At 32.3% G+C, this 21,231-nt stretch overlaps 1 protein-coding gene across 1 annotated transcript in view; it reads right to left on the bottom strand.

The window, feature by feature from the left end:
• The window catches only part of LOC137932059 (klaroid protein-like), a 38,577-nt gene extending 17,747 nt beyond the window's left edge, over positions 1 to 20,830 (bottom strand). Inside the window, exons 1-4 of the mRNA XM_068775618.1 lie at positions 20,311 to 20,830; positions 13,694 to 13,880; positions 4,277 to 4,389; positions 162 to 317 (exon numbers count right to left, since the gene is read on the bottom strand). Of these exons, the coding sequence (XP_068631719.1) occupies positions 162 to 317; positions 4,277 to 4,389; positions 13,694 to 13,880; positions 20,311 to 20,468 (614 nt within the window). The 5' untranslated portion in view covers positions 20,469 to 20,830. The remainder of the gene's footprint in view (positions 1 to 161; positions 318 to 4,276; positions 4,390 to 13,693; positions 13,881 to 20,310) is intronic.
• Positions 20,831 to 21,231: the final 401 nt, after the last annotated feature.

Raw genomic sequence — 21,231 nt, 5'->3', positions numbered from 1 at the left:
CCTTGCAGTGAGAGTCTATCGGCTGACATTATTATGATGATTGATACTGTAAATTTTCTTCCTCTTACTACTAAAAGAGAATACGAAAGAAAGGGGGGATGAGAAAGAGAGAAAAAGACGAAGAGAGCGGGTAGTAAGACAGTAGTTAGTAGATAACTTACTTCCAGTACTCGCCAGCCATCTTGTAGAGTCTGTATGGCAGATGTTCAGAACTGCGTTCGCGTTCCAGAAGCACGCTGGCGTCTGCAAGCGCTTGCTCGGCGAACGAACTGTCTGTGGAGCATGCACTGTACGCGGGGCTGCCGTAGCGCGTGGACCTGTACAGATAGTTACGAAAATATTACATTGACTTTCATATAGTCATCATAATTTAAGATCGTACTTTGGTTAATGAACACTGTATTATATAACATCGCCTCTGTTCATAACAACGAAAAGAAAAACCGGAAAAACCTAGTGGGGTCTTACGGTTTTGGCAAGTCAAATCCGACTAAGCTAATATAAATTGGATAATGTCATATACTTCAAATGTTTACACGATAGACAAGTCTGATTTAGGTGCAGTTCACTAATTTCTTTAAGATTAACTTCTTCCATATCAAAAACACATATAATTACTTAGAAAAGACAAGGCTGAGTTAACCAAAACGTGTCATTGCTAATCTGCTCTAGAATAAAATTACGGTCCGCGGTTTATTCTAAGCTTTTCTCTACTTCTCCACAACTATTACACCTTCCGAAGCAGAGTAGATTCAAAAATAGAATAGAATTAAAAAAGAGTTGAAGATTAATAGAAGAAAATAGACTTCGTTAAAAGTTCCAAAAGCCGCAAGTCATTTATAATACCTTTACTGGCAGAGAACTATTGTATAAAGTTTATAATAAGTTTTTCATTGGATTGTTTTTTTTACAATATTTGATTTAATTTCTAGTTTTTTCCTATATTTATGTCTAATCTTCTGGTACACTAGGTTCCCCTTATTACAAACATTTAATCTATTATTTGCAAAATCAAATTTTGTCTATTTTTTTTGTTTTAATTTGCTAAGTGCTTGCCTCGTGATTGAAACACATTTTAACATCTTACATTACTCTATCTTAATTGTATTTTATAGACTTTTAACTTAGTCTATTATTTAACATTAATATTTATTTCCTTTTTAGCGTGCGTGTCATTTTTTTGAACATTTTTACTGAACATCTCAAGGTTAAGTTTTATATATACATTGTAAACACAGGTTCAACAAATCATGAATGAACATTACAATTCTACAATTGTAGTGACATAACCAGTTAGTTTATAAAAATTGCTGCCGTGACAAACGTTTACCGTGTTTGTAAGCTCGAGTATGACGTGCGTTTTACTATTGTGTACGTTTACTTGAAGACGTGCCAATTACCCATTGGCACGGTTTCTATATGTAACACTTCTAAACTGTAACAATATTTATTTGTATTCTCCACTTGCGTTTATTTTGTCTGTTATGCCTGTCTCATCAGAAAGTTTTCACATCGTTCTCTCTTTAAAATCAACTCATCTTTTTTTCTTTATTTACATGTATGATCTTGACTTACTTTAACTCATTCATAAATTGTCACCAATAACATTTTTTATGAATTTATTAATTCAGAATGCGTCGTAATTGATTAACTAATATATAAATTATAAAGGGAACAATTTCCAAAGTTTTTATTTGTCGTCTCACTCGCACAGACGGGTGTAGTTATTCGTGTCACTCCACCATTCGCATACCGAGAGTTTTTAAATAAAGAAATACTTTACGTGACAAGCAAACACTAACGTTAATAAAAATGCACCCGAATGACGTTTTTCTGATTATCATACTTCATATTATATTCTAATTTTATTCCAAACTATTAATATGTTTCACTTCCCACGGAACTGAAAGTTCACAGCCAAGATAATCTGCAGATAAGCTGATAAAAGGGTGTGGTTGAACAGTGTACGTTACACTTCCTAATCTTGATTTATTACCGACTCCTTTATGTTACCAAACCGGTCTCTTTATGAAACCGCTTTTATACCGAACTATATAATATAGATTCTAAACTAACAAGCTTTGTTATGATGGCGTAATAAAGTACACTATTATAATTAATTTTTTTTGTTAATTTTCGCTCACTCTTATAAGTTCTTTGGACTTATCACCCGTAATGAGGAGCAAAGTGGAAGGAAAAGCGATCTCGTGGATGTTTTCCAACACGATATGCAGACCTGGTCAAACCTGCCTTTAAAAACTCAATAAATGAGTACTCTATCTCCGCTAAACATCGAGCTACTTGAAGACGTATAGGGAAAGCAGCACGGGCACCAGAACCGACCGAGGAATGACTACACCCTGACAAGAGTGTACGACTGAGAAATTACCAACACGGTGGATATGTCAGCTGCCGAAATATAAACGCATCATTGTTACCTTAATTACAACCATTACGACATGAACCACCTCGCGTTTCATGAGGTATGAGTGCAGGTTTAGATACCCAGAGGATGAAGAAGCCGTTGTAAAATTTTACAGGAACATACAGGTTATTGGTTATAAATGTTAATTTAAAGGGGTAAATTTATATTCGTAATGTTCATTTGTAAGCAACTTTAAAGCTTTTTAAACTATTTCCAATCAGCTTATATTAATGATTACTTTGAAATAAGTTACACTGATTTTTTTAAAATGAAATAAATGGTTTTCAAATAACTAGCAGTACAATGTTTGCAGTGATAGATAGTAAACAATAATCAATTTTAACATGTAATAACCCGAATAATTAAACGTTTTTATTATTATTCCGTTACCATTAATTTTTGAGCAGAGTGTATCATATATAGTAATCATAGTAATTTTTTACCACTTGTTAACAGTTTAACGAAACATCTACGAACGTAAATTACCATCCTTAATAACTTGGCTACCGCTGCTCATATATTATGCCGTGTATCCAAGCCGTATATCGCTAACTGTTTGTGAAATAAAAAAATATGGTAGATTTATGCCCCCTTTGCCCCACTAGTGATAAATTTAAAAATAGGGCGACGGTGACACGTGCCACCCCTCTGTGTTCCAACATGCGGGGTGAGCATTACTTTGAGCTTGAATAAATAATTAATGCAATTTGAGTTCGTTGGGGTTCGTTATGAAACAGGCTGGACTAAAGGTCAATTCAATATCGACGAGTAAGGGTGCGTAGACAGTGGTTGCTTCTAAGCAATCTCATTAGAAATCTATGGGGAACGTCTATGTCCAATAGTGGAGATCCTGTGGGTAAAATGATGATGAAGATGATTATGTATACGATTATTTTTCGCATTGTGTCGTCGGTTGATTTAAACCACTTTAATAAATAAATGAAGCAAATCAAGAATATGAATAGCAAATTTATCAATAAAATAAAACTGCTAAGTTGTTTTCGTTTGCAAATTTATAATTTTAACTAAATTCTTTATTTAACTTTTGTCTATGGGCGGTGCTGTATAGTTAGCAGTGTATTTGGTGCAAAATTTGTCAGAATATATCAGATAAACAAGGTATATTCAATTTTTTAATGGCGTGTAGAACCCGAATAAAGTTTATTCGATCAAAGTAACACTACCCATAATAATTTGATATTAGACAGGATTTATTAACGATAAATATTTAAGGGCATTTTCACTTTTCGTCTTCCTCATTTCTCCAATACAATCTTTGTGTCAAAACATGTTTGTTTTATTAGCCTAACCAATATCGTTTGGACACGAATCACTCAGAGAGGAGTATTACGCCTCTGGTAACAATAACGTACGTAACACGTGAAAAATAATGCTCGGCGGGTATAACCAAAGTTATATTTTTTATTATGGACTGGACTCTGCTGCTCATTGGCATTTGCAGATTCCATGGGTTCTAAGGGAGTAGGGCGCAAAGCGCGCTTAGCCTGTGATCTATGTAAAGATAGAAGATCTCGAAGGCTCTCACGGAAGCCTCGGCTCGGGCAGTTTCATATTTTACTATATATTATCTATATTTACCGAATAAAGTAGCCGTCGAATTCTCAGATAACTTTCATGATATCTATTCAAGAATTTTTTCAAAGAAAACACCAATTGCAACTACAAATAGATTTTCTAAATAAATGGATTATTTGATAACGAATTAGCAATGATAAGTTTATTTAACATCCTGAAACATTCATACTGTGATTACTGTTCTGTGAAGTCTGCAAATAAATAATAATTTTTTTTCGAGGAGAAATTGTTAAAAAAATATATGGTTGTACTAACCTATCTTGGGTCACATTATGCGTGGAGTGGATGGGGCTGAATGGTAGGTCTTCGAGGTTGTTGTACCGCTTCGAACTAGTCGACACGCGCTCATACTGGCTGTTGATCTCGTTCTGTTTAACGAAAATATTTAAACATTAATATTGTACATGGATTGAAATAAATATATACTATAAAATAGCTATGGAGCCAAAAGTTTTCCAAATGACGACCACAAGCCGACAAGGCGTTGGTTGGCCTCCCTGCGAGGTGGACTGTCTGAGTGTCAGTTAAGGTTGCGAGAGGTTGCTGCATGGGGGTACACAAGTATTGGTCATCGTGGCGATCTCTAAGGGAGCACTATGCCTTACAGTAGGCGCCTATTGGCTGAAAAGAAAAAGTTTTTAAATTATCTTTCGTATAAAATGTACAATATTCTAATTTTTTTTTTATTATGATGGACACTTCCCGGTTTTCATTTTTTGATTATTATTTTTAAAGTATCAATCAGAATTGCCATTTATTTTCCAAAACAGCAGAGTGGTAGCCGTCAATAATTAACCAAATTCTTACTTAATTCTTATATCATGTATATTATTTAAAGTAAATTATCGTTAAATATCGATCGTGGCATTATCCTATTTTTCAACACAAGGTGACTGAGAGGTAACAACGTAGACATGTATCTACACGGTACTCTACAAAAACGTTTTAATAAAGTCAACGCACCCTGTTCTTGATATACAGGTTGTTTGGTTATATTTGTAAGTGTAAAAGGTGGTGAAAGTATAGTTCATTTCCTGTCAATTAATCTACAGTATACTCTTTCTATAAATTATTCAGAATTTGTAGAAATTATTCAGAAATAATAACACAGTGATAATATGGTAAGAATAAGCGGCATCAAAATTCGGATTACAACATGTTAATATTAATTATTGTTTACTATCTGTCTCTGCAGACTTAGTTTTGTCAGAAGTTATTGGCTTGACGCATTCCAATAGAAAAAAAATTAATGTAACATATTTCAGGGAGGCCACTTTTTACAGCGAATTTGTAAATGGGTATAAAAGTTTAAAAACGTAATACTAAGCTATACATTCACCATATTAAAGCTTTCATATATATTACCAAACCTCCTGTATAATACACAAGTGCTAACAAAAACAGCCAACGCTGAAACTTCTTTAGTCCGAAATTCAATAAGCGATGACCGGTACAGCAATTGCGCGAGCGAATTGTATCGCAGGCGCAAGTCGGATTGCGGCGATCCATGAATCAGCGTTTACAGTTCTGCGGATCCAAGGACTTTGACACGCGGGCCATGAAAGCAGCGATTTACAAACTATATTTACTTTTATTAATATAAAAATTAAATCCCGTATTAATTTATCCTTTTTTATTTTAAAAAAGCACATCCGAAACTGATTCAATAAAATGGTACAATTAAGCGTTATAACAATAAAAATTCTTTTGTACACGGCAGTATCGGCATTGAATCCAACAGTGGATAAATGATGAAGAACCTATAGGCTCCGCCCTTTAATATATATATAATAAATGGGTTTTTTGACACAAACGCAAGCCGAGCTCTTGAGCCAACTCACTCTATGTAATCCAATGCAAAACTTAAAGAAAATACCTTATCAGAGGCAACGCGTTTCCAAGCTTAGCAACTGTAAAGAGTTCTAAGCTAAGCATTTTTATCGCTCTACCACATTTCAACTCTGTGGAAGTCAGTAGTAGTAGTCAAGTAGCGTATTTAGTGGCCCTACTCGATTGATGTCCATAACAAGTACGGAAATCGACAAAATATTCTCTACAAGGTGTGTACTGAATAGCGATTAATAGCTATCGCAATGGCCTCAGTAAAAAGCATACTCTACGTACATTTTAATGAACAATTAAAGGTATTTATAGTCAAAAATATACTTAAAAGTGGTTCATATGATTAATTTATATTTATTACGATATATTTAGCTCCCGCTCGCTTCGGGAACTTAATGAAGGCTGTTTTAACTCCCCTTGCGGGTGGCATCTCGTTCCGTTCGTACGTAATACCTCTACTTGGCGAAAGGAATATATTTCTACCAAATTTAAAGTCTCTAAGCTTTATAGTTAAGCGAACTAAATTGTCATACTAAAGTGCAGCGAATGAAAGAATAAAAAATAAGAGTATACAACGTAAAGAATATGTAGTAAAAGGCTTGTGAAGAATAAATAACAGAAGGGAACGCTAATAGAAATTTAAAAAAAAATAATTTGAAACATAACTTCCTGCCATAGATTTAATATAATTTTATTAAGATAATGGAACGTTAGGCCCCTAAAAAAGTGGATAGTCAAAAAATCCTGATAGTTCTAGATATCATCAGCACATACTGCTATGATAAAAAAGTAAGGTGAAATTGTCATTTGAAGCCGACGAGGGCTACGTCCACAAAATCAAAGATTTGTTGCTTGAAAATCGTCGAACGATAATTAGAGACTTCGATGGTAGTTTTGGAATATCATTTGGCTCATTCCAAACTAATTTCAAGAATATTTTGTTTCAAATACGTAAAGTCTCTATTGGTCGATGTCATATTGCATTAGGTCGAAAATTGAGGCGTAAATATCACCGTTTTTTTCCGTCGTCTAACATATAGCAAGTGTAAGTTTCCATTCACAATTAGCTTTAAAAAATAAAAACAAATATTTATGAAACAAAAAAAATTACTGCCAAGTAAAATTGTAGCTGATTATTTAAAATTCAAACTGCTAAAACTAGTCATTAATTCAATAGTGACGGGAGTATGTAAAGAAATAACGTCGTTATCGGGTAACTCCACGCTGTTTTAGTGTGAATCAATCGTGGCTTACGTAATGCGAGATAAAAAAAGTGTTTAAAATTCATCCGTTACTATGAAGGAATGCTAATAATGTGAATAAGTATACAGTACAGGGTGGTTGGTTATACATGCAAAAGCTATAAAGGCTATCAGGGTATAGTAAACTTTAATTAAAATCAATGTTTTCAGAAATAATAAATAACGTAATGATGATATAGTCAACAAAGACGCTTTCTGGACATGAATTATTACATATTAAAATTAATAGTTGTGTACTATTTGTCCCTGCAAACTTTGTATTGCCAGATGACGCCTGTCGCAAATCATTAGAAAAAAAATTAGAGTTATCAGTTTATACAGGATGATTGGAAATAGATGCAAACGCGTTTAACAGATAAGAGAAGCTTTACATTAAACACTTGAAATCTTTCACACCAGTAATAACCAATCACCTGTATTAAAATTTAATAGGCATAAAGGTAGTCTGGAAAAAAGGCGCGAAAGCGTTATATTAAAACTGACCTTATTCAATTGTAATTTCATTTTCAAACACTAAGATACTAACTTCGCGAATAGTATCCGCGTTGGTAGGAATACAGTAAACTTGTGTTTGTTACTAAGCAACTTAACATCGATACGTACCTCAATCCAGTGATCTAAATGCGGCCTACAACTAGGTCAAGATTCCACGCGGCTATAATAATTATTTACACACTTTGAAAATTTTAACTCCTAATATCTGAACGTACGACCGAAATGGTGCACATGTCCTGAAATAATAATGCCCATAACCAGAGAGCGCGGAGTTTTAAAAATAAACCGACGCGGGGGACGTTGGATCCATTTGTATTTCGAACGTAATATTTTCCTGTCAAGTACTGTTTACATTTTCCTGTTGAAAACCACTAATAACGGCTACTCTGTAACGGTAAGCTGACACTTAATTATATTAAAATTTTTTTTTTTTTTATTACTTATATTGGTTGCGCGCTGTAACAAAGGTATTGTTAAAATGACACTAGCTGCGAAAACATCGGTGTTAAGTGTTCGAGTTATTTTCTGATAACATACGAGTTTGCATAGTTTGTGATATCGATGTAAAACAAGTTAATTGTATAAACTTTTTTTTTCTTCATTGACAAAATGTTTTTTATTCGTTGATAATTAAAGCTTCCCGTTTGACTGGTGAGGGTTCCATATTAGATATTCCAAAGGATTGGGGAGCCGTCAGCTCTATGTGATGACTGGGCACAAGGACATTGTCATAACAACAGATCATGTTGAGGTTAAGTCCGGAGTCAAAGTTAAATCCGAAAAAAAAAACAATATCACGACACGAGACGAAACTTTTGAAGCTTCGAGGTTTAAATGCACAAATACAAGAATTATGCCTGACGGTCTTAGCGCTCTGTACTGTTCAGTAAAAAAATAACTGTTTCAAAAGTGAAGTTTCTAGAATCCATGTGTCTAGTGAGAAATATGTATTTGAAAATTAACATTTTCTGTTTTATCATCGTATTTATAAATTGCTTCGTTATGTTTATCAGGTTATTGAGTGGTTATATATCTAAAAAGATTTAAGTGCTATATTAGTTAAATGTGCAAGCAGGTAGAATAGTATACGAGCTGAATAACTGTTTTTAAAGTTTATTAGCTGTGATGAATATGAGAAAAAGCATCGGAACAGTATTTTAATGGTTAAAGATGATATACGGATGTGTTTATATGCAGTTGATGGGTTATATTATAGAAAGCACTTTCGTATAGCGAGTGAGATGACCAACAATTTCTGCTTGTCTGCATACACGAAGTTGATCGTAGGCTCAGAAAATACATATATTTTCATATATTAATCCTCTACGAAGCCCCCTCCACAATTTTTTAGACAAAAAATACTTTTGCGGACTTCATATGAATATCGAACTTGGGCTTCTAACCTACAGACGACATATTATGTTTAGATTTTAATTGGAATCAGGTTTCAAAGTCTATTGATATGGCATCTTTACTAAATACTTTTTCACCTTAATATATCTCTGTTCAACTTACCGGACCTCCTCAAGAAAAAATCCACAGTAGAATCTTTTGATGAAATGGCCCGGCACATTGTCCTATACCTTAAGACATTTAACGGTCTGTAGCGCTTGGGCAGCGACTTAAATAATTGTACCAATTAATGTATAATTGAGTAAAACTCACAAATTTTATTTTAATATGTGTAAATTTTAGTTGTGTTTACCCATAAGAAAAAATTGTGTAAGAAAAATTGTAAATAATTATAAAACGCTGTCGTGCCTCGGAGCTGGGAGAAGAAAGATCCGTATCAAATAGCGGCAATCTTCTCCCAACTGTCTGGATTTAGTAAAAGGGAAAAAAAGATATTGTAAAAAAAAAACACCAGCGATACAAATTAGAATTAATTAAAAAAAAATAAAGTGGAAATTTTTTTTAAATCGATATTGATAAGTATAAATTGCATAGACGTATGCTTACTAAAAAAAAATCGATGTAAAATATTATACGTTACGCATTTTTGTTTATATAAAAATTAAAACCACCCGAGAATCGAATTAAAGGCATTTTTGGGACTATATCAATTCAATTACTACACCAACTGCGAAACACAATTGTGGACATGGAACGGGTGAATGTGGCGAATGTACCCAGCGTCTTTCGATGAACTTAACACCACTTTGTGGATTCTACGCCTAGGACCTACCTGAGGTCCGAATGAGTCTCTGTTCTTTGCGCTATATGCTCTACCGATTGTCATTTATACTTTAGTTAGTTAACTTACTAATCCGCTAGGCGATGTCTGTTAATTTCGTTCGTCTACGGATCTTCACATTCCATATTCGATCTTCTAGATATATCCCGACTACAGCCTTCTCTATAAATACTGAATAGAACATATTTGTCGTTTTATTACATACTCGTACAGCTGAAATAGATCGGATGTTAAAACCGAACGGGTTCAATGAACTGGACGCTTTAATTGATACGCCCGTATAGTTACATATGATCAATTGAATGTTTTTCGTCTGGGGTACGTTACGATATCGCCTGTAACCGATGCTGTTATAACCTTGAGGCCATGTGGTTGGCATATTAGTTTTGTTTGTATGAAAGAAACATTGAAAGAGACGGCTTCAGTAAGAAAAATTATACTTATGGCTATAGTTCTACAAAAATATTAATGAGTTATTTTGAGCAACGGATAAAATGTTTGTGTGGCGGTTAATTCATTAATCCCTTGACATACAAATAAAATGTTCATCGACGCATTCGAAGGATACCATTTAATTTGGCTTACATGGCGCGCCGGTGATCATTCGTGGACAAGCTCAGAATCAGTGCGTTTTATGTTCAAACTTACATTGCTGTATAAAATTTAATAACGTTCATATGTTATATTGCTAGTTTACAATAAAAGTCTACAACGGCCCATGAAATGCGCGATGAGTCAGAGCCGTCATTCTATATCAAGGGGTTAATTAATCTGTGAACTAAAGTTTGAGAACCGCATTGTTATTTGGTTTCGTATCTTTCGTATCCTTATAATTTCTGTTGTAAGATGTAAACTAGATATAGACCTTCCTATAAGATTGCTAAAAAAACGGGTCATTATCAACAAAGCAGCATCTTCCAACATCCTTAACACAAACTTTTTTATTGGGCTTCATTTTTGGAAGTGTCTAACACATTCCCCCGTCTTGGTTACACAGGAACAATTATACCTAATAATTTTTTCACGTTCTTTTTTGTTTGCTCACTCTTTGTACACCCATCGTAATATCTTACACCAATTATTCTTTTTTCTCCCACAATATCTCTCAGTCCTATTCATTCCTTTACCTTTCATACATCTTCTCTTATTCCTTCACCATTCCTTTCGGACTGCTAGTTTACAATACTTATTTTGTTTTCGATACTTATTTAACATTTTAATTTTTTTTATTTTTCTTTTATTATTTATATCTTATATCTATATCACACCTTAACACGAGTATCTGTCCACTTTATGGTTGGAAGTTCTACGTTTGCGCTTCCGAGTCCGTGGTCTTCATTTCAGAAACTTAACACCCCAGCGGCTATCTGTTCTTAGCGCCATCTGGCAGTCTGAGCTCTGCCACTTTATCTTGCCAATCCTTTGGGTGTCACGTCAGATACTTTTGTGCATCGACATATCTCCTCAATCCCGAGCATAGCCCTGAGCATGGCTGGTTGAGCTTGTGAGTTTGCCATTGAGGCCCGAAGTGAGAGACCACGCGTCTATGCCATTAAGAATCACTGATAACACGCATCTTTTCTAAAACGTGTATTATTAGTGAATATATAGTAAAAACTAGTCGTTTTTATAATTGTCTGATTGTTTGTTAGAACCCAGTTTTATTTCTGCTTTAAGCGGAAGTTGCAAAGTGCTGCGTCATATCTCGAATCCGGAAATGAACACTTTGACAAGACGCTTCTTGTTATTTGCCTAAAGATAAGATAAATTTGATCTAGTTAGTTTTTCGTGTTCGGACTTTGTAACGACAGAATACGGTCTAATAGAATAATGAAATTTGATAATATAATAAAAATATCTACTTGATCGTTGTTTTAAAAAATATTTATAAATAAATTTGTTCAGTTGCGTCTTCTATGTTAAGCTTAGGTAAGGGTCTTCCGTAGATTTAAAATAAACACGTTAATAAAAAACAATACTAATAAAAATAATGTAACAGAAAAACAATTAGCAGCAAAGGAGCGTAGTTACTTTGAAGAGATTCAGACTTTAAATCCGAAAAAGTTGTAAATGCCAAAGGACAAACGTTATTTATAGGCCCTGATTAATTTTTCAAGTGAAGGCATATTAAATTTTTGTAGATTTCTTTTAATTTGATATAGCTATAGGGTTAGCTATCACCTTAAAAGTGGATGCACGCCAACCACGAGGTTGCAGCATTGATCAGATAAGTTCCGAATCCCGCACCATACCACAGTAGCCAAAGCAGACTCCATACACATCACTTAAGACTGGCACAGGCGTCGTAACATGGTTCGCGACATATTTTCTAAAAAAGGTTGGGATACCCAGTAATAAGGGATACAAAAAAGAGAATGAGATTAGGGCTGCAGTGTAGCCTTTCGGAACGCTTTAATTCTATTTTAATCACAAAGGAAACATAAAGATAGTTTTATGATAGTAGAAGTTATACACAAGAAGGCTTATAACAAGTTTTCACCTTGCGCAAGACTTAGATAGTGCGGACATACATAAGGATAAAATATTACATAGAGACGTAAAAAATCCTAAATATGACATAGGTTAACAGCAAAAATAGATTGCGTAACAAAGAAGAAACTAAACTAAAAAAATTAAAATTCGAGAACCAAAGAATTTATGTATTTGAGCCTTTATAGGAATGTATTTATTGTTTAACTCGATTTCAATTACTTTAAGTAAGTTATATTTAATACTTTAAGTAAATCGCGTTGCGAAGAACGATACGTGATGTATGTGCGAGTTTAATTAAAAGGATCTCATTCCGCTGCATTGTACCGAGTATGGAATGTCGTATGTATAATGTCGGTCTTGTTTCCGTCGTGATGGAATGCGTTATACGTGATGGTAATTATTTTAACTGCACTCATATTTGCTTGCTACGCGAAATTCTATATTATAAGGTGACCACATCTTGTTTTTCTTCGGCTGAAATTGTGTTACATATCGAGGATTTTAAAACAATGAATAATTTCCCTATTTTTCCCGTGTCTTCACGTATATTAAGGAGTTAAATAAATGAAAACCGTCACAGACACGTGTTTGTGCTCGTAGCCTGAACAGATAGATATAGCGTATGTTTCTAAAGCCTAGCATAGACTGTGGCTTCTTTCAAAACTAAAATAAGAAATAACATCGCTACTTGTTTGTCGTTAGAAATTAAAAATAATTTCAGTAATGGTACATATAAAGATTAAGTTAAGACATTTGTTACGAAAATGAACTAACACATCGCCAATATTCAGTAATCTTTACTGAAGGTGTATTTTTATACACGTCATTATTTATTGACATTACATATAGTCATTGTAAAAATGGCCCTTAACAGTTACGTAGAAACATCTCGTTCAAAGTACTGAAATGTCTGAAGACAAAATTCTTTGAATAGTGTTGGTTGACAGTGATGATATATGGATCTGATTACAATGGGTCTTATCAGAAAGCTAAGCTCAGAGAACAATGGAGAGGACTATGTTCGAAGCTTCGCTGCGATATCGAATTAAAAATAAGGACATCTGCAAAAGAACGAAAGCAATAGTAACTCGAGGAATTGCACGTCTAAAGTGCCAATGGGCGTGGCAAATCGCTTGTGTAGTCGCCGGCTGTTGGAGCAGAAAAATTCTGGAGTGGTGACCAGGAGTCGGTAGACGCGGCGCCTCTCCGCTAGGTGGACCGATAACATAATCAAGGTCGGGAAATAACTGAATGCGGGCAGTGCAAGACGGTCATTGCGGCGATGTTCGTTGGAGGCATATGCCTTGCAGTGAACATCTATAGTCTGACCTAAACGATCGAAGATTATTATTAAGCCAAGGTCAACTGTTATGTTCAAGCACTTACTTGTACAATTTCCTTCCGACGCCCTTTCAGTCTGTCTAGACTTTCTTCCGAGGAATAGTCGGAGGTCTTGACCAACTTCTCAGCAGTACGTGACGATTGTCGAGTGCGGTACGCGGGAGGGCTCACCATCTCCGTATCGTCTTCTATCAACTCCACGCTGTCACTTTTCGTCGATTGATGAATTTGTCTGCAAATATAATTCAGTTAATATTAATTTTATTTGACTTAATATTAAAAATTATTGTTGAACATTAAAAATCAATTAACCGAGTAATTAATATTAAATACACATCATATTTAGAATATAAACAACAAATTTAAACAGACAAACACATTTATTTATCTATCTAGTACTTTTATTTTGTGTTTTTAATTTACGTCCTAGTCAATCACCCCGATTGTATTTATTGATACCGAAACAATTCTTTATACATCTTTGTGAAAATAAAAAAAATATTTATGTACAAGAATCAACAATAATATCTAGAATAACTTACGGTCGACATAAAGTAATTGAATATAAACTTAAACATTACAAGTAACGCTCCAAATACCATTCTAAAACCCATGTTTGGACTGCGCTAAAAATTTATATAATACTTACAATGTAACAGAATAATAATCACATGTACCAGGGAAGGTCAACCTGTGGCTCTTGATGAATTTCCCTTTAAAAATTTATGTTTTGTAAATATATATAAAAAAAAACACTATCGTTATGTACTTGTTTATAAGTCTCTTCTATCTTATGACAAATAATTAATCATCAAAATTTCAAATAATTCCCAAGAAAAAATAAATGTATTTAAGTTTTTCATTTTTAAATTTAAAACACATGTTTTGTACTTTTATTTGTTTTCAATGTATATAATTTTGGTAAAAAAAATTAATAATTTATTGCATAACTTTTAAATACATAGTTAATTGCGACTCATAAAAAATTGGCTTCACTATCATGGAGCTTGGCCAACCCTGGTATATACATAAGTTAACAGTCAAGTTCATATCAAGAATATTAAAAAAAAATTGCGGCGAATTTAAAGTCCCGCTACAAATATCACTGTGATGATAAATGTAAATATGCCGCAGGTGTTTCGAAACGTTTTGTAAACTCGGAGCTAGTTGTAAATTCCGCGTGTAACCGTAGTACTCTCAAATGTAAACAAACAGCGTTTCCTTGGTCGTCAACGCCAACGTGAACACCAAATACGTAAATGTTTAACCGCTTGACATTGAGTAAATACGCCTTAATGTGCCTGTGAACTGACTCATTTCATCTACCTGATAATGAAATAGTATTAAGAGTCTTAACATGAAGGTTTTTTTTTTGTTAATAATAGGTATATAGGATTATTGGTTACATATATAAAATCTTTAAAGGTGGTTATAAATGTATAGCTAATTTGTCTGTAAAAAGCTTTTGCTTCTATTTCTAATCACTCAGTATAAAGTTATCACTTATATATGTTACATCAATTTAATATTTCTTTAGGAATGCGACAAGTCTATAACTTTCTGTCGGTACTAACTTGGTGACTAAGTCTGATGGAACAGATAGCAAACAATATTTAATTTAAATATACAGTAATCCGAATTTTGAAAACGCTCATTCTTACATTAAAATTAAATTAAATGATATATATATATATATATATATATATATATATATATATATATATATATAGATTTTTTTTTGGGATAGACTCTAACAATCGCTCTAAGATGGTCATCGTTTTAGCTGATTGATCCTCACTGCGGGGCATAGGCCATCTATGGTGGTATATAACAATCGCCACGCTTTTGTGAGGGGGTTGGCGATCGCGGTGTGGTATTTCGGTACGAAAGGGACCCTGCCCACTCTCGGAAACTTGCTTGTGAGTGGCAATGCACAAAGTGTGAATTATAAATAAGACTGTGCCCCTTGAATCGAACTCTCAACCTACGATCGCAAGTCTCAGTCCTCTACCACTGGGCTACCCACTGCACTTTACACCTATAATCAATCAAAATATATCTAACCTACTTTTTTTAAAATGTTATTTATTTTGGTATATCAATATTATACTTGATTTATTAATTTAATAGTCTTTTATTAACATTGACAAAATAATTACTTGGCAATGGGCCAATTAAAGAAATATAAGAGTTATTTTAATGAATTTGCTATTCATAAATCTTTCAAACAAGATTATAAAACGATTTACGATAAAAATGTAGTTTTATATTAAAGAAAACTTAAAGAATTAATCCAAAATAATTATGGTATTGCCTGGATCAAATGTTGGGAAACCTTTAAAAAAAATTCACTTCATATTTAACATAAAAATATAAAGAAATGGAGCAGTGATTTTAATTAATTTAATTTCAAGACAAAATTATTTAATTGCGTACAATATTAAACGTCATTATAGCCCTAGGATGTTCTCAGTTAGACAAAGTTCTCCTCAAAATGTTAATACTCTCCACTTTTCCCAAAACGATTTGCACTTTCACGGTAGGTTGCGCGACGCATGCACAATCAATGTTGGCAACCCAAATGCATGATGGTTAAAATTTATACATTTGAAACATATTGTGGCTATACATGCAGAAGTAAACTTTAAAAGTATGATATGATAACAGCATTATATATACCAGTGGTGGCCAAACAGCGGCCCGGAACACAGGCGCACAGGCGGCTATTTGATCTATTATTTTTGGCACTGATTGATTTTTGAATTATTTAAATATTTAAATTTATATAACCTTTGTCAGCTCCTGGGCAATCGAAATAAATTACCGGTGTGAACAACAATTATTATTATTCCAATATAAAATTAGTGAAATCCAAACACCGATCATAATTAACTAACTAGCATCTTAAGTATTATTAGGACAGCTGTCATATATGTGTGCGATTATATCTAACTTCAATATACATATTGTGTACTTTTGTCATATAATTTCAATAAATATAATTTTTGTGAAAAAAATATTCGTTTGCGTGTTTTAAATGCGTATTAAATTGCGGGTTGTAAAAAATTTTAAATTTCGAACAATGGCTCGAACTTTCAAGGATCTTAGCCACCCCTGGTATCTACTTTTCAAACAAGCAAAAAACATCAACAAACTTCTAACTAGAAAGGAAAATTGTTTCTAATTTTAAAATTTATTCTTACCAATTAAACAATATTGCCTACAGTTTACTTTAGAATAAAGATAAAGATACATGGTCATGTCATTTTATCACACAGGTCACTTATACATATTTACCTTGTGAAAGCAACATTGTGAACGATAAGAATTATGGTACCGTTTATAAAATATAATTTAACAAAATTTAATTATAAATTTGCTAGTTGCACAGGTTATTACACAGGTTTATTGGTTATAGGTGTATAAGCTTCAGAGGGGTTAATATAAAATAGATCATTTGTCAAAAAACGTTTTTACACCTATTTTGAATCACCCTGTATAAAGTGATCACTCTGAAATATGTAACACTAATTTAATTCTTTTTTGTTGGAATGCATAAGACAACAAATTTGACTGTACAAAGCCTACAGGGACTATATTAATTTTAAAATGTGGTAATCCAAGCTTTGAACACATTTTTTCTTGGTATATCATTATTATCATTCAATCAAATGATTTATATATTCACCCAGTAAAGTAACCAATCATCCTGGTTTTTGCAAGTTTATAATAAAATCTTTATTCTAATAATATAGCACGGACGAGAGCAAAATTTATATAATTGTAACTGCTTTAGTTGAGAAGGTGCAAATCAAAACAATAATTGCACTGATTAAAAAACATCTGGGTTGCTATAAACCATTGTCTTTACTATTTAGCAATATGTGTATTGAGATATATCTAAGTCTGGTGATGATCACTCCTAGTGGTGGTATCTCGTGGTTTACATGTGAACTATTCCTTAATATATGTTATATTTACAACAATTTGATTTATTATAATGACAAAAAAGTAACATGTTTTCCTGAGTTTTACCTAAGAGGTTCAAATTAAACTAATCAAAATAACTTCAAAATTAAACATGAAACTGAAAATTAATAACTTCTTGCTTTTATTCTTATCCTTAATGTTTAAACTTAAAGCTCTTATCATGTTGTTCAAAACAACCATGATCATCTTCATCATCCTTTGTATTGAAAAATATACAATGAGGATACCATTACTGCTTAGAGTAAAATGACTTGATTTTCAGTGGGTATAAAAAGATATTTTCATCATCAAAGATCGCCATGAGATGATTGACCGACCAAGACCTTGATATGTACAGCATATCCAGCAACTTCCCACAACTTAACTTTGTTTTCAAGATGAAATAAAATTATATTCAAAAACATATTAACAAACATAAAAATTGTGTGTAAAATATAATTGACAATAAAGATTTTGCTGTAAGTGATTTACATAAATTGTTATTCTTACTAACAAATACAAACCAGCAAGAAATATTCAAACAACATTTATATAAAGTCATTGATAACTCATGATTCATTTCAGGGTCAGAGAAATTCTCCGAGCTCCTTATCAACTCAGACAGGGAAGAGTTATATTTACTGTTTTGCACACAGAATATACTATGTATTTAAATGAATGATAACATGTTTATCACTAAAGCATACAACCTGACCTTCATTAATATTTAAATATAGAGTAATTAAAATTTGCATAAAAATTAACTAGAGAAATAAAATGTACTTTATAGTTTCGAAATTCTCATATAAGGAAATTTGAGAAAACATTCTTATAATAGAAAAACAGTATGATACTGAATGTAAAGCCAAAAAACAAGATGATGGATAAAACTATTATTAATTACAAGTTGTTAGTACTGGCACAAAAAATAAGATATATAATTGGTCTTTAAACAAAGAAACTAACAAGCAATTAATTATTAATTATTAGTAATAAAACATTAATGGAAACAAATTGAGGAGTAGGTATTAACAGTGGAAGTTACAATTGAATTAGATATCTATGTTAAGGTCATTTGAAGACTCGGTGACCTTACATTCATGGGCTTTTCGGTGTAAATGACATCATGTTGAAAATTTGATTATTTACCATTATGGCATTGTAAGTTCAAGGTATTCTAGAAATTAAGCAAGCTAAGAGAATAACATATTCAAGGATAAGACTAATAAATAATGAGAATTTGATAAAGGTTTAACAGAGATATTTAAAAATCCTAATTTATGTATAATAGCTTTAAAAGGATGTACAGAAAGGTTATTTTTTGCCATTAATGTAATAATAATAAAGCAAGAAAAAGTATTTTCGAAATTTGGTTTATTACATATAAAAATGATTATTGTCTACTAAAGGCAGCTGCCAGAAGTTATCTATTTGCCTGTTGCACTCTAATAAAAAATGTCACATATTTTAAAGTGATCATTTTATACAGGGTAAATGGAAATAGGTACATATGAAGCTTTAATCTCTTTAAAGCTTTAACAACATTACAAATCACTGTAGAAATATGAATTATCATAATGTGATTATTATATATTTTTTCATTAACACTTCTTTTCACCAGTTTCCTTAAAGAGGGCAGTCAAATTAAAAATATTTCTTGACTATGCAACATTTGTAGAAAGCTATATTTAAAAGAAAGGACTCTTTGTTTTTATTTGCTTGTACAATTTATACATTTTCATTAACTCCTTTTAATCTAGTTCGGGATGTAAGATGTAAGGAATTTAATTAATAATATATGTATGGATATTTTGTATATTCACTTTTCAGTTAACCCATCTACTTATTCATCACCACAAAAGCAATTGTGAATAATTGATTATTTTACATGTCCTAAGTAGATAATGCTATCTATAACATTTCTTATCTAAATTCTCAGCTAATGAAACATTAAGTGATATTTAGGATTGGTTAATTAATAAAACAAACATTACACACAAATTTCTTTGCTATAAATTTGTACACATTTGGCAGTGTGTTATATATATCCTAATTAGGATAATTAATATCTATAAAAGAGATAAATTTACATCATTATTATGTTAAAAAAAGTATGTTTTACAATCTAAGTGGCCTACTAGTACATATTTAAAAGACTTTTCATATATGCAGATGATTGATGAGAACAGATGATTTATAATTGTTAATAATAAAATTTAAACATTAATAAATGTTTATGTTTACTGTAAGTAAAATTGTATACAGGGTACATCTAATATTTATACAACAATAACTTTGTTGTCCATCTCAACCTATTTATACAAACATTTGTTAATTTGGACAGCTGAAGAATTGCACAGGTGGTGTTTAGCATCTTGATAGACTGCATTCAAGACAGCAGGTGTGGCATATTATACATGTAATGCTGACAAAATGGGAATATTTGCCTTTCATTTGATATATAAGTCATTTGAAATGATATGCAAATATATATCCAACAGAAAAAAATATTAAAACTAATTAACACATTTTATGTATTTATTAATATATATATATACTATATTTAAGAACAAAAAACATATCCTTATGTAAAACATATTTTAATAAAAAAGCGATAGATTATTAAGTTATTTATTATAAATTGTGTTGTTTTATTGTCTGTTTTATTAAATATAAGTAAATGTCGTGCTTACTTGATTGGGGTGCTTCTTTTTACCGGTGTTTTCCTGCCGGTCTTGTGATGTGTGTGATCATCGTCTTCAACACAACGCTCCCGGTCGCAGCTCGATCGCAGGAAGGGAGTCTTCGAACGTGATCGCGACCGCAGGCCGGCGACAGTTGGGTTCTCCATCGTTCGCAAAAAATATTTGTTTTTTTGTTTTAACTTCTCTTTACCATCTTCGCATGAATCACCTCATGGACCATGACCCATTTTCACAAACAGGTTTAAAATGAAAATTATCTCATGGAATTCAGCACGCGTCGATTATTGCACAAGGAAATCTATTTCTGTGACTTCGTGCAATGCCGCCAAAATGTAACGTTACGTATCGGTCACTCGCGTTATCTTGTTTTATCAAAAACAATATTTTTTCATTTTATTTTATTCACAATATACTAATAATTAGTATTAACAATGGAACATTGTAACGCATGTAAGTTATTCGAGTTAACTGTGAAATTCGTAAATTTCGTAACTTCTCTCATGCTAAACACAAACTGTGATGATGGTGACGTCACTATCAAAAAAGACGTTATCTGTGATACCATTTAAAATTTAAAATTTATCAGTTAGTTACTAGCAACAGATCAGCTGTAATTAACATATTGTAACTTTATTCAAATTAACCAGTTACTAATGTTATTAATGACTTTTTATTCATTACCATTTATACAAAAATTAAATGTAAATTACATCAATAATTTGCTGTTTTGAATTAAATTGATTTATGCCAATAAAATAAAATTTTGCAATATGAATGATTACTTTATTATTATTAATAAAAAAGAACAATATGAAAATAATAATAGTTTATGCCAATTTTACTAAAAATATTAGTAAATAGAGAGTGAAATAATTAGTAAATAGATAATAAAATTTTATATTTGCAATT

The sequence above is a fragment of the Battus philenor genome, unplaced genomic scaffold (assembly GCF_028537555.1).
Source record: "Battus philenor isolate CCGP_79_NKW_IND1 unplaced genomic scaffold, ilBatPhil1.0.hap1 SCAF_9, whole genome shotgun sequence".
NCBI lineage: Eukaryota > Metazoa > Arthropoda > Insecta > Lepidoptera > Papilionidae > Battus > Battus philenor.
The sequence above is the reverse complement of the archived record's forward strand: the minus strand, read 5'-3'. Positions and strand labels throughout refer to the sequence as shown.